This window comes from Brachyhypopomus gauderio, chromosome 2 (assembly GCF_052324685.1).
Source record: "Brachyhypopomus gauderio isolate BG-103 chromosome 2, BGAUD_0.2, whole genome shotgun sequence".
NCBI lineage: Eukaryota > Metazoa > Chordata > Actinopteri > Gymnotiformes > Hypopomidae > Brachyhypopomus > Brachyhypopomus gauderio.
The window spans coordinates 43,188,925-43,204,531 of record NC_135212.1 but is presented as its reverse complement, the minus strand read 5'-3'; the positions used below and the strand labels follow the sequence as shown (position 1 = coordinate 43,204,531).

The 15,607-nt window shown below is 44.9% G+C and overlaps 1 protein-coding gene across 1 annotated transcript; it reads right to left on the bottom strand.

Moving 5' to 3' along the window:
- Positions 1-3,886: 3,886 nt before the first annotated feature.
- On the bottom strand, positions 3,887-15,298 carry LOC143508312 (uncharacterized). Its single transcript, XM_076996741.1, has 4 exons — positions 14,857-15,298; positions 14,258-14,308; positions 13,864-13,946; positions 3,887-7,562 (listed from the first exon to the last, which is right to left on the bottom strand). Exons 1-4 carry the CDS (start codon positions 14,927-14,929, stop codon positions 7,368-7,370), a joined length of 402 nt encoding a protein of 133 aa, XP_076852856.1. The 5' UTR covers positions 14,930-15,298; the 3' UTR covers positions 3,887-7,367.
- Positions 15,299-15,607: the final 309 nt, after the last annotated feature.

Genomic DNA, 15,607 nt, shown 5'->3' with positions numbered 1-15,607 from the left:
ACCCTCACTGAGCTAGGAGTGATCACATGACAATGGTGACCTTAACCCTGTCCTGTCACAAATGTTATTCAGGACTGTACATCCCTGGTCTACCAGTTGTAGGTTCCTGTACCTCAGTTCTGTTGTGATGTGCTACCAGTATCTGGTCACTTTTGATTTGTCTGTGGTGAAGGACACCTTTTCTTGGTCTAGATAAGGATGAAGGAGTTGTGGGCTGTGTGGGGGCAGATTACAGGTGGGGCTTGGGTGGAGCTGGTAGACTGGGGGTTTGGGGTTTGGAGAAATCTCTTTGTCTGTCTCTCTCTTTTTCCCTCTCCCTCTGTTCTTTTTTGTTGAGTAACTTTGTAATTCATAGTGTCATGACTGCGTTTTGAAATCCACATCACTCTTTTCAACATGATTGCTATAATGTTTAATCAGATAAATGCATTAAGATGTACATTGGTTGTAGATATGCAGGGTAGTGTTAAATAAATACTGTAAAAAAATACATCACAGTATTCTGTATATTACCATTTAACCATTTGAATATTAAGATTTTTAAATCAACATTGCTGAATTACGTTGCCACAAAACATGACTTATCTCACTTATTTAAATGTATCGAAACTGGAACGAAACTGGAGTGAAAGGTCTTGGTCTGCAGTGTCTGACTTTATTTCTTAGAAAACCTAGTAGAACAGAGTCCAGTTTTGTCATATGATTCCACACAGAATTACAGAATGAAAGGTTTCAAAGTACAATACATGAAACTGGGCTTGAATGACAAACGGCTAAAAATAAAGCTTTCCAACCTCTTTCTGTGGTATATTTTACACTGAACAAGGGGATAGTGCTACACTTGGAATGGCACGACATACAACTGCAGTGATTTCCATAACAATGAGATGACATCAGGCTCTCTGTGCCTTTGAGATGCTAATGTACATGTTCAGTTGTGTTTGCTGACCAGAAGACCAGAATAAAGAGCAATGTATTCAAATACACTCCAGGCTTGAGATGCAAACGTTCTGCTGTCTGCGTGATTCATTAGCACCAGTGAGAGTCAGCTCTTGAACCTAACACTTTATGAAGTAAGAGAAGTGAAGGGTGGTATGTTGTATCTATTTACAAATTGTTCCATAGCTGCAAAATTATCTTAAAATATACTGGTTTTACAGACGGCAACTACAATCTAAGACAATAATTTGTATGCATTTTATATAGTCATTAAATATATCAGTTACCACAAGTTTTCCACTACTGTGTGAAGCAGAGCATAACCTTTCTTATCTGCCTCTTCTCCCATGGTGTTAACACCCTGCACACTAACCACTCCCACTCTCTCTTTCTCTCTTCATTCTGCCTCTCTCATTGGCAGTTAAAGAAAAAATGCAATTCTCCACCTCCATCTTGACCAGTCTGAACAAGTCCCTTCTGTCTTGCCAGCCCAGCCACTGAGCCTGAATTCAGGTGTTTGGAAGTGTTTGTAACTTCATTTCATTATTGAGTAACTGACTCAGCACAGATAGGCCCCGCCTCCCTCCCTCACCACAGTACCACTGCACCACCATGGACAGGCCCCGCCTCCCCCTCTAACTCACCATAAACTGACTCCCGCTATCATCAAATTTCACTATTGCCCTGGAACTATATGCATTGAGAAGAAAATAACAAAAATGATCAATGTAAATCAAAATTATTATCCCATGGAGGTCTGGATTTGGAATCATACTCAAAATCAAAGTGAAAAATCAAATCACAGGCTGATCCAACTTCAGTGGAAATTCCTCAAGACAAGTTCAAATGAGGCTCAGTAGTGTGTGTGGCCTTCACGTGCCTGTATGACCTCCCTACAACACCTGGGCATGCTCATGATGAGGCGGCGCATGTTCTCCTGAGGAATCTCCTCCCAGACCTGGATTAAAGCATCTAGTCAATTCCTGGACAGTCTGTGGTTGGTGGCGTTGGTGGGTGGAATGAGACATGATGTCCCAGATGTGCTCGATTGGATTCAGGTCTTGGGAATGGGCAGGCCAGTCCATAGCATCAGTGCCTTCATCATGCAGGAACTGCTGACACACTTCAGCTTAGCATTGTCATGCATCAGAAAAAACCCAGGGCCCACTGCACCAGCAAATGGTCTCACAATGGGTCTGTCTCCTGGTATCTGCTCCATGTTCTGGACACGGTGCTGACTGACACAGCAAACCTTCTCGCCACAGCTTGCATTGATGTGCCATCCTGGATGAGCTGCACTACTTGAGCAAGTTCTGTGGTTTGTAGACACCGCCTCGATGGTGATATAACTCAAAAAACACAAAGTGACCAAAACACCAGCCAAACGTTTGAGATGAGAACAGAGAAAAGGTCTGTGGTAACCACCTGCAGAACCACACCTTTATAGGGGTTGTCTTGCCAATTCCCTCTCATTTCTACCTGTTGTCTGTTCCATTTGCACAACAGCAGGTGAAATTGATTCACAGTGTTGCTTCCTAACTGATCAGGTTGGTTTCACAGAAGTGTGGTTGACTTGGTTGAAACATTGTGTTGTTTAAGTGTTCCCTTTATTTTTTTGAACAGTGTACATACACATATTCACACACACACACACACACCTCTACATCTATAACACATATAACACATATACACACAAAATACATTCATGCCTTTAATATGGATCAGGTTATCCATTGCAGCAGCCTGTTGTAAAGACATTATAGATTGTGGTGAGCATCAGCTCATTCATTTGGCTAACAGTTTGGTTTAGAAGGTTCCTGGTTTTGAGGAACAGACTTCTTAAGCATGACAAAATAGAGAAATGGCGATTCAATAAAATCCTCATAGAAAACAATCACATTTTTATCTGGATTAGAATGAGACATTTTTCTTGAGACAACAACACTTGTTTTGTCTCTTCATGCACATAGTCTCACATCTCCTCAACAGTGAGTTTACAATCAACAACTGTCCCTGAGCACCCATAACGCTCTCCACATTCTACCACCTAGACTTTAATAGTCCTGTTACTAAAGAGTCTTAGACTTAATAGTCTTACAAACGAAATTATCACATCGTTTGTCTTATTTAGATATTTTTGAATGTTTACTTATATACTAATCATACTATCTAAAACAATCCCAGTTAACAGGGCCATGACTAGATTCCTTTTCATTATACAGAATCCAGCTCTCTGGTCTTCAAAAATGCTATATATATGAACAATTTAGTTCAGCTCCATTCAGTTTAATTCAATTAGATTAATTACAATTCAATCAAGTGTAAGTTTATGTGCCATTATGTCCGTTCACAAGTGTACCGTGTAATGATGGTTCTGTTCACCTCAAGGTAAGTTTAAGAAGCACCAAAGTCATTTTTGTGTTAGGTTTGTTTGACCTTTTTTTTTTTTGTTTGACCTTCGCTGTTGACCAGTGAGTCATCAGGTCAAACTCAAATGCTCATGTAGACGTACTAGTAGAACCAGAAATATCAGGAGCAGCAGAAAATACAGCCACAGGGTCACCGGTGGTCATCCTCCTCTTTCACTGTGTTACCAGAAACCAGTACCTCTCACTCACACTGCTGTCACCAGCTGGGTCTCATAAGAAGCAAATTACAAGCATAGTTCTCTTTGTGTGTGTGTGTGTGTGTGTGTGTGTGTGTGTGTGTGTGTGTGTGTGTGTGTCTACGCAGCAGAAAGGGACAAGGCATTGAGACACTGACTGTAGAGTCCGCTAACAGTTAGCTTTGATGAGAATCATGAATGGCATCTCAGAATGGGTCAGAAATGTATCTTAGCAGTTAGCTGTGTTATACTATCGTAAAAATCACATGCACAATTAAACTAAACCAAAACAGCTGTGCTCTCTGGAAAAGCAACCTAAACTGAGTATCAGTCTCTCTTACACCACCCTCTCTTTCTGGGCGTGATGTTGAGGGTGATCCCCACACCACCACCTTTCATCCAGGATCACAGCCATGGACCTCAACAGGGGTTCACACTGGGTTTGGGACTATCCCCTCACAGCTGGGGGAGGGGTGTGTGGGTGTCTTGAAACAACTTTTTACAACAGCCATCATCACAAAGCAGCTTTACACATCACATGTCTGTCCTAGCACCAACAGAGCAAGTCGAGGTGAGAGAGGAAACACTCCCTGAGGCTGAAGAAAAACCTCAACAGGAACCAACGCTCAGAAAGGGGAGCCCATCCTCCTCTGGTCGAGCAAAGATGTGAGTGATATGAACAGACAATAATCATAATAATAACAAAGACATTAACAGAAATAATAATGATAATCACAAAATAATGATGTGAATGATATAATCAATAATCAATAATAATAGCAGAGAAACACAGCAGAAGGAACGGACTATGCGGGAGTAAGATATTGACATTTATGTGCAGGATCAACCCGGTGTGACTGGCAGGGAGTGTGAAATAAAATGGAAGCGATCACGCCAAGTCTCAGGGAAAAGGGAGGTTTTAATGAATAAAGTGAGCAAACCAAAAACCCGTGACAAGATCAAAATTAAGGATGCAATGACCAACAGTCAACCGGTACAAAGACAAGACATATATAGACAAACAAACGACCGTCAGGTGAGGCGGATCATAGGCCCCGCCCACCTGATGGAACAACAAGACAACTGGCGCTGTATACGGGGGCGACCAGTCGGGGGCCCGCCGTACCGTGACACCCGGGGTAGGTAGAGGGTTTCCGTTACCAGGCATGCAGTAAGCAGGAGACCTCTTGGTGGTAGTGAAGGGTACTGGGAGGTCTGTTCTCAGCTGGACTCCACAACTTACACAGCCAGATGAAGCAAAGACAGCTCAGAGAAAAGGGAAGGATAGAGAATAAAACGAGAAAGGTAGATGACAGTAAATATACAAACAAAGGCATATGTAAGCACAGACGTTTGCTGACTTCTGACTTTATGTATATGGGCATCAAATCAAAAGCAGAGTGTGATTTGAGACCTTGGGCATTAGGCCCAAGTAAGGGGCTCTCAATTGTTTTCAACTTCTTTTACACATTGTTCTGTTTTGTTGAGATTGGAGGGATCCTGATGCATAAAACTGGGTGTCATCAGCATAGCAATCAAAACTAATATCATACACCAAGAGGGGTAAGAGCAAAGGGCCCTTGTGAGCCACCATACTAACTAGAAATATTAGGAAAACCAGCGTATTCACTGTTCACATAAACAAACGGAGAGTGGTACATCAGATAGGATTTAAACCAGGAGAGAGCGTTTCCTTTCATTGTGATAAGATTTTCAAGCCTTGCAATCAGGATTTTGTGGTGTATGGTCTAAAATGATACACTGAGATTTAGGACTGCAAGGATAGTGGCATAGTGGCACAGCCTCTATCAGCCGATAACAGCTGGTCATTGACAACTCGAGTTAATAGTTTCATTAGGGCACTCTGCTCTAATCTGGCCTGTGCATTGAGGCATGATCCATGTATGTCTGAACTGAAAAGTTTCACATTTCAAAATATGCTTAAAAAAATTCTGTTGTAACATGGACCTCTTTTTGAAGGGTTTTTGCCATAAATGGAAGGTTTGATAATGGCCTACAGCTGGTTTTCTGTGATTGAGGTTTGATTATTTTATTATGATTAGATTATATAGCCAATGCTGAGATACTAATTCATTCTATAGTGAGCAGTTGTTCAACTATGTTGGGAATAATCCCAATACCTTTGATGATAATCTGATCAGAGAATCAATCAACAGTTTAAGTTCTTTCACACAACTGTCATTTTAATCTTGTTTGGTCTCTCCTCAGGTACCTCATTGGGCTTTCCAATCCCTTAAGTTATTTGAGGATATTATATCAGTTATAACATCACCAAAGTATATATACAAAGTGTCCCTGAGTGCTGATTGGACTGGCCTTCTGATCTTATCACAGACTTGCAGTTCATCTCTGTGCTATTTCAGACGGATCGGCACTGCTCCCAGAAAGGCTCGGCTGGTGCGTATTCCACAGTAGCCTGGCCTTGATTTGGTTTCATTGTGGAGTGTAAGAGAATCAAAGACTGATTTGTTGTGTACACCACACACAGAGGAAGGAGGTAGTGAGATACGCCTGCTCACATCTCTGTGGTCATTTCATTCCCTTTGAAGGAAATGTCCAGTTTGGTATTCAAATTGTGATGCTGCAAATAAAACAGTCGACAATATAGACATGGGTAGTTTTCTGAAGCCTGATAGGAAGCAGTCAGGTGGATGACGGACAGCACTTCCTCCTGGTCACTCTCTCTGTGACCCCTGAAGACCCGACTTGGCTACTGATCTCAGCCCAAAGCATTCACCTTTGACCCCGTGTCACTGACCCCTGTTGCATGCCGTCTGTGGATAGTTCTGACCTCCTCTTTGACGTCCCATTCAAACACACATGCAGGTGGGTTGCCCTGTACTGGTTAGGTTGTTCAGGTCAGATATATTTTATGCTGTCCCATCCTGCTGTGTTTCAGGTTCATACAGAGGGTCTATTTGAATGAATGAATGATTATTTTTCATGAAATGAGAAATGAAATGAGCCATATTTTGTCAATTGTGATTTTTACACCCCAATCGAAATTTGTCCTCCACTTTTAACCCATCTGTGCAGTCAGAACACACACACACTAGTGATTACTAGGGGGCTGTGGATCACACGTACCCAGAGCGGTGGGCACCCCTAGCCCGACGCCCGGGGAGCAGTTGGGGTTAGGTGCCTTGCTCAAGGGCACCTCAGTCATGGCCTGTCTGGGAATCGAACCCACGACCCTCCGGTCACAAGACCAGTTCCCTAACCGCCAGGCCGTGACTGCCCCATGGTCTCACCATTAGCCTGTGATCACAGACACCACTGACACACTCGCCTGTCAGTGACACACACAATGGCCCGCACCTTCTAGCAGGTCCTGTGTTACTGCCACCCACTGCACCGAACCTGCAGAAACCATCTCCCTGATTTCAATATAATTCAACACTAGAACACCACAGGGGCGGGGCATTCCAACACACAAACCCAGCCCCCTCCCACTAAGCTCCTCCCAGCTCAAAGAACTGTCCAGTGATCTGCCTTCACTTGGGAGGCAGTGAGCCCTGTGCCTCTGGGAGTCAGTACACAAAGTCTAAGCATGAGAAGGGGCTGTGGTGTGTGCAGGGACACCTGACTACCAGAGACCAGAGGAGAGACCGTCTGAGCCCCCACCCTCAAAGACCATCATTCCAGCAACTACGATGGACTCCACTCAAAATATCCACTCAGAACTACAGATCTTTGAACATCCTTGAAAAACGAGATTATTGAAGGGCCTGCGTTTACTCCTCTACCCTGGAAGCTGCGTTCAGAAGCACCCGGGATCGTTTCTCATGAAATCGGCTCTGGGTTAGCGGAGCCGTCTGCACGTCTCGTACCTCTTTCCAGATGTGCCGTGTTGTGTCTGAGTACAGCCATCTTGGCCGTGTTGGCCTGCTGCAGCGTGGGCTCTCAGAGGAGGAGGCAGGAGGCGATGAAAAGCCCCTCTGTGCCGCGAGCCAGAGCCCCCCGGCTCTGCACCAGGGCCCCATCCGCTCATGTTCTGCTGGAAACAAAAGACCAGGGCCACCTTTAGGGAGTACAATGAAACCACAGACCAGAGGGGAGTGGGGGGTGGTGTGTGTGTGTGGGGGGGGGGGGGGGGGGGGGGTGTCTTACAGGGAGGTGGCTTCTCTGGCAGAGGTGTCTTCTCAGGGGGGGGGGGGGGGGGGGGGGTGGGGGGAGGAGTCTCTAAGGGGAAGGCTGTGATTAATCAGGCAGGCTGTAGGAGACCAGGCAGACGAGGATGGCTTTTGTTCCTGTGCCATCTGTTCTAAGTTTCAGCCCCACGAGTTTGTGAGAAGTTTAGAAAGTAAGTCGTTTTGTGGAGAGGTTGTCATGCTCTGGTCTTGGGCTAGATGTTGTGTTGTGTTTTTCCAGTAGATGATGTGAAGTGTGATGAATGATCTATTTATAATGGCTGACATTCTTCTCCATAATATACATCCTAAATGACCCTCACACACATTCACTAATATTTTTCAATGTTATTAATACTAATAAAAGTGTAAAACCTGTAATTTTGCTGATCAAATGTTCTTGTTGGAACCATCAGTGTGGTGTGAGTATATTCTGTGTATGTGAGATGTTGGAAAATATAGAAAACAAACTGATGCTATCAAAAGTAAAGCAATGTGACATTTCAGTCACTCAAAATGGAAAACCCCACTAGTCCCACAAAGCTAGAGCAGAGCACTCATTAAGCATGCAGACAGTGAGTGTGGAGACACGTGTGAGAGTGTGCACATACGAGAGTGTGCATGTGAGAGTGTGCACGTGAGAGTGTGCACGTGACCTGCCACTTCCATGGTTTACAGACACAAGAGTTTGTTTGCTCTGTGCCATAAACCACAGCCACTGTATAAACAACCACACAAAGAGTAACCAACACACACACACACAGTGCCAGTCAGCAGATTTAAAGCTCTAAGAGGCATGAGCCTTGTAATTCACACAGGGTTAAAAAGACCACAGACATAATTAAAAGCTGCAGAAGCAACCAGAAAGAGTTTGGACGCGTGTACATAAGCACACACACATGCACACAGACACACGCACGCACGCACACACACTCTCTGTTTACATCATCAGTAATGTGTTGGGCACACAACCAGAGAGAGGTGCTCCCACTCTGTCTTATGTGACATCACAGTTTTCGGCCCAAAACCAAGAACACTCCAACACAACACACACACACACACATCACAGCCACACCCAGGGAAGGACTCCTCACACAGCCAGATCCCCACATCTCCCACACACTCCACTGGTCTGATAGGATCGTGAATGTGTGAAACCAAAATATAAACATTAGCTGGGCCACTGAGGCCGGGGCCAGCGGCCAACCACCCGTGACAGACACACACACGCTGTCTGTTGAGGGCTGGCTGTGTCGTTAGGTGCTAACTGCTCATTAATTCAGCTTGACAAACTGTTTCTGCTACATCCATCAGCACAAATCTGGCCTCTATTATGTGTGTGTGAGAGAGAATTGGATGGCACCTGCCCACGTTGTGCTAATTACCAGGACTTCCTTTCTCCAAGTCCTGAATGCAGGAATCCAGGAATAACTAGGAAGGTCGTTATCCAATCACCACGCCTGCTACCACCGCTCCAATCAGAACAATTAAAATCTGAGGTTGTGTGTAACCACTGAACAAACAATCCCCAGTATGCACAGATGACGACAACTTCAGGAGAGGACACGATCCCAGCAACGCTGCAGTTCACACGCTGTGTGTGTGTGTGTGTGTGGGTGTGTGTGTGCATAATTGTATGCTGTGCTGTACTGTAATAGTTTCCTTTAGCATTGGTTCTGTTTTGGAGTAGCATGCAGTGCTAAACAAAAGCTGCCCACACCATCATGGTGGACCCTTCGAGCACGCATCAGTCATGTGACACAGGAAAGTGAATAGAGGAAATAGAGAAATAGAGACAAAGACAGAGAGACAGAGTGGGATAGAGAGAGAGGGAGAATTGTGGGGCAGGATATACAAGAGGTAAACACATAATCTTTTTTAACATTACCATGGTTACAGAAATGTTAAAGTGGATTGAACAGCAACATAGATATTACCGGTCATGCCAATGAAGCATTTTTTAAGACAGAGAGGGAATTAAATATATAGCTGGAGACATCTACAAAGAGAGAGGGAGACAGACTTCAGGAGACAGGCAGACAGCTTTAAGGAGAGAGGGAGACAGCTTTAAGGGTACAGAGGGCAGAACCCTCTAGTTCTGATTCACAATACAGCTACAGCTGTTTTTCCCAGAGAAACGCACCATGCATATGGCATGACTTGGAAGTAGAGATAGATGGAGAGAGAGAGAGACAGAAGAGAGAGAGAGAGAGAGAGAGAGAGAGAGAGAGAGAGAGAGAGAGAGAGAGAGAGAGAGAGAGAGAGAGAGGGAGAGAGAGAGAGAGTGACGCAGAGATGCCAAGCCTTTAATAAATGTGTATGAAGCTGTTCTGTGCAGATCCCCCACTCTGTGGAGCAGGGCCCAGTGGGACTGAATGCTGGCCTTTGTTAATAACTAAATCAGCAGAGCTCTTTGCTGTTCCTGGCCTGTGGAAACGTGCACTCTCTCTATCAACACAAACAGAAGCATGCACGCACGCACACACACACACACACACACACACACACACACACACACACACACAGGACAGCTAGTGAGCGGACACACTTGTCCCTTTGCTCACTCATGGTGGGGGGGGTGAGGGGCAGACAGAGCTTCCATTGTGCCGATGCCCAGTGAGCACATGCACTCTGCCCCCTTTACGGCCTCTCACACCGCTCCACTGCTAATCAGTGTCTCATCCTTCTCTACTCCTCTCTTCCCCACCATTCCTCTGCTCTCCATCTCCTCCCCTCTCCTTCTCCTTACTCCCCATCTCCTCCTCCTCCTCCCCTCTCCTCCTCTTCTTCACCCAGTGCATGCACCACTACATGTGCATCTACTGTGAAGTGGGTTCTTCAAGGAGATGATTTTGGCAAGGTTGAATTGAGGATGAAGATAATTGTGTGTGTGCATGCAAAGGAGTCTCTCTCTCTCTCTCTCTCTCTCTCTCTCACACACACACACACACACACACACACACACACACACACACACTGCAGGGCACATAGAGTATGAGAGCTCTGAGGCCAAGATGAGACGAGAGAGGCATTTTAGGAAAAACCTATAACCACTATCTCTCAGTCTCTCGCTCAATCCTTTTCACTCTTTCTATCTTTTAAACCTGATTAAATAAACTGGGGATGGGGTGGAGCTCTGTACCTTCTCTTCCTACCCACATCATCTACAGAGAGAGAGAGAGAGAGAGAGAGAGAGAGAGAGGGTGGGAGAAACAGAGAAACAGCACGTCACTCTTCCACAAAGCTCATTGAAATTCAGTGCACAGAGCTGGTCAGAGGAGAGACAGACTGTGATGATGGTAGACCATAGAGGGAGGGAGACAGTGATGCAGCCACCACTGTCAATTGAGCTAAAAGACACACACACACACACACACACACACACACACACACACACACACACACACACACACACACACACACACACACACACACACACACACACACACACACACACACACACACACACACACACACACACACACACACAGTGCAGTAAGTAACACAGCATGAACCTGTGGGAACAACATGCAATTCCACATTTCATGTCACTGAGAGCATGTAGGAGTCCTTCCTGCTAATAAAGTTGAGATATTCAAACACAGCTGGATATTGTTTGTCGGTGTGCATAATAAAAACCAACACTCATATATCCATAAACCGGAACGTTCACATGCCAGACACTAGAGGTCGCTCATGAGTAAATTGTAAGATCTGTGATTTCTATAGTGCTCTGCTGGTCCTCCATTACCGTCCTCTCTAGCATAGATGAGATTTCATTATACTCTCCCCCTGCCTCATCCGACGGCGGCTGTCTGGTGCCACCATGTGGATTAGATGGGTAGTGCATCTGCAGCTGTGCCTTAAACAGACATGCGTCCATTTACTGTGGATTTAATTTCAGTGCTAGCGAGGAAAACCGCATACCTGCTCATAACACATTCTTCACAAATACCAAAGGTGTAATGATTCATCAAACCAACATATGATATTATATTAAGTAATAATATTAATCCGATTCACCTGCACCGATTTGGTACTGGAAGGGTATGAGCAAGTATACTTTTTAGATAAAATATAAAATCACTGTACAGTGTATCCAACAGTGTATCCAATTAAAAACAATAAAAGAAACAGTTTGGCAAAAGCGGCACTGAATTCGTCATACGTTCCTGAAACTCATTTTTAAAGTCGTAGTCAAAAGCCGAAGGTCATCGTATCCGCCCTTCGTAAAACCGCTTCAGTTGTTTATGTAACGTATCCTGTTATAAAAATAGCGCGCTGGCCTCGGATGACCAGGTCCCGCCGGCGCACGGGCAGTAACTGTTGTGATTCTGTTGAGCATATTCATTCCTGTGGGGAATATGAACACACAGCCAGAGGTAAGTAAGGTCAGGAGGTATGAAAACATCGCGTGAGGAGTGCGGTGTGGCTGTGTGTTGTACAACACTGGCCCTTTAGGTGAATCCATTAGTGCCCTAATCATCAGCAGCGCTGCAGTGTAAATGGCCCCCGACGTGGCAAACGTCGCAGTTCTCAGGAGTTTCAGCTCTGAATACTTTTTGAACGAAGTACAATAAAGATCACTCAGAAAGGAGCTCGTTTATCTTATAGGCCCATGTGTATTAAACGTGCGGCAAGAGAAAGAGAAAGAACCTGGGAAATGGTTGTGCAGAAAGGTTTTATCAACACAAAAGCCACACAAACGTAGAGGGACAGGAAGAGGGGGGATAGAAGAGAGAGAGAGAGAGAGAGAGAGAGGGTGTTTTGTCTGCCTCGAACGTCCTAGATCCTAACTGGGGAAAGTGTGGCTGTTTGATCTTCAGCGTAGGGCTTGTGCAGCGGTACAACAGGGTCAGAGGTCAGAGGCAGTGGTGGAGCCAAAGGGGGGGGCAACAGAGCCCTTGCCACCCCTAGTGCCACCCCCCTGGAAATGGTCATTTTAAGAGAAAATATGTGTTTCCTTTCGTTCATCATTTGTATATGGACCCATCTGATAAAGCCTTGGTCACCCTTTGGCCACCCCTTGAAAAAAAGTCTGGCTCCGCCACTGGTCAGAGCAGGGCCGGAGTGGGACACTTTTTCAGCCCGGGAGTTTCATGCCCAAATCCGGCCCAAAATTATTTTTCCCTCCCTATCGGCCCAAACTAGAGACTGACATGAGCCGGCCCATCGGGAATCCTCCCGAATCTCCCGATTAGCCACTCCGGCTCTGGGTCAGAGGTAAGGCCAGATTTACAGTTCTCTGTGTGTGTGTGAGAGAGAGAGAGAGAGAGAGAGAGAGAGAGAGAGAGAGAACATTTTTGAATTTGGTATCACCCTCATTTCTGGTGGCTTGTCAATCAAATACGCAACCAAATATGTAATGAACTGCATCAATGTCCTATCAGAAACACGCCTGATTTATTAGATCATCCATAATTTAAGGTAATTTTTTTATGTCTAAAAATACAAAAGCACTGAAAGCACTCACAGTGTAGGTGATCCAGCTACTGGTTATTTCTTCTGTTGATGTCTCTTAATGAAGGCTGTGGTGATGGAGCGTATACAAACAAATCTACTGTTACCGCCTGGAAACAGAAGATATGGGCGATGCTGTACATAAACACACCAAAGAGATCAGTGTTCTGATTTAGTCCAGCAGTGATCGTCTTACAAGAGGAGGAGGAGGAGAGATCAGTGTGGGTGAGAGGAGGAGGAGGAGGAGAGATCAGTGTGGGTGAGAGGAGGAGGAGGAGGAGGAGGAGGAGAGATCAGTGTGGGTGAGAGGAGGAGGAGGAGGAGGAGGAGGAGGAGAGATCAGTGCGGGTGAGAGGAGGAGGAGGAGGAGAGATCAGTGTGGGTGAGAGGAGGAGGAGGAGGAGAGATCAGTGTGGGTGATATATTGACAGATCACTGGGTCCTTCACCCTTTGGATAATTTCTAACTACAATCACCAGGTGTTTTGTGTTTATTTCTGCCAAACATTTTGTATAAAAATAACGAATAAACTGCAAATATAACATTTTATACGATATAACATCAGTATGTACCGGTGTGTATCTTCCCCATATTGGAAAAGCACTTGATTTCACTTCCAGAACAAGCAAGAACATTCAGGAACATGGAACACTTCCCTGAGTGAAGTGGACAGGAGTCGGGACACTACGAGCTCGGGCGTCTGCTCACCATCTCTGCATCCTCCATCCCAGCCAGCTCCACTCTACCAGGGCAGTTGCCACGGACCCCGAAAAGTTGGTCTTCAGTGCCATCTAGTGGACAAAAGGGACAGTGTATCCGCTTTCACCTCCACCTCAATAGTTTTACAATTGCCTTGCCAATTTAGCCATCCAGGCTAGCTAAAATAAATTTAATTTAGCATTTGTTGCTTGCAACATGTAAATTACTATTATTGTTAACCAATCACATCACTACACAAGGTGCGCACCAGGCACTAATACTTTACATTATTTTCAAGCTAAAATGACATGCAAATTTATTTTAACGTAAAATCTGCAGAGGGAGGGGACCTACAAGCAGGGGGTGGTGTCTCCCAACAACACCGCACACCTTCAACACCTACATGTGTAGGTGTTGCTTCCACCGTAGTTCTTCCCTCGAAGACCCAATGGAGCTGGGCAGCAGCGAGGAACCAGAGAGAAGATGTGACAACGTGAGAAGCTCTCCCGTCTCTGCAAGTTGTGTAATTCTGTGATGGTGGCAGCCTGTACCTCGAGTTTGGAGAAACGTGCTATGCTAAGGAAGTTAAACTTGTACATACACTGGCATTGCCATATAAATCAACCTTAAACAGTAACGTGCCAAAATGGCAGCAGACACACAGGCTACACTTTTGTAAAGTGATGAATAACATGAACGAACATGAGTAAACAACATCTAAACAATGTCCTCCCTATTGCTGACTTTACCTGTCTGTCTTCCTCTGCATGAAAATAATCATTTTGTTCACACTGACTTTTTTCATGCTAGTTTTCTTCTGATGTAGGATATCTACATGTAAGTTCTATTAAGCCCTATCCGGACGGGATTAGTTTCTCAGGGGGTCCTGGGGTAATTTTCTCTTTTACGGGGGGTCCTCTGTGATTTTAATCCCGTCCGGAACGAGCATGTCCGTGTTTTTCTCAGACGTCCTCAGAGAAAATTACAGGCGGAATTACCTACTGTTTTTCGCTGTACTCCGTGGTCGTCTGGTAATTTTAGTCCCGTCCGGATCCACATGTCTGAGTTTATACATGCAGACATCACCTCGCGTTTAATAAAACAGCTATATGTCCACTGCCACGCACCGTAGTTACACGTTGGGCGCGCGTTTTCACGGAGATCCACGTAAAGACAGCGGCGAGCGAAAATGGATTTACTGGATTTTTTAATGGATTTATTTTATTTTATTTAACGGATTTATTTAGCTATTTACATTCATTAGCGATTTTTTATAATGTGTTTTCTGTATTGGTTTAACAAAATAGCTTAACTTAAACGGAGATCTTAAATGCTGAACTGAACAGTAGTAAAGTTAAAAGTTAAAAAGGAATCATCAGAGTTGGCAGTGTGACATTATTAAACATGCTATCACGTGACAAGGCGATGTCATGTGACCGAGAAAGCCAAAAACTCACGGGTCCTCCTGTTTTTCAATTGCTGTCCGGATGCAAGAGTTTTATCACTGAGTACAAGGGTGAAATATTTTTCACAGACGTCCCCCTGAAAAACTAATCCCGTCCGGATAGGGCTTAAGTCTGTAATTTATGTGGACACTGCTGATCCTGCTTGGCTCTCTGTTCAAGCCCAGTCGAAACAAACACTCACACACACCATGGTGGAGAGTTTGCTCAGTGGCAGTAACGCCTCAATCTGATGCTCTGGCGTTTTATCTCCGCTCCAGTGGTGACGCTTGTGAAGGTGTAGGTGTAGG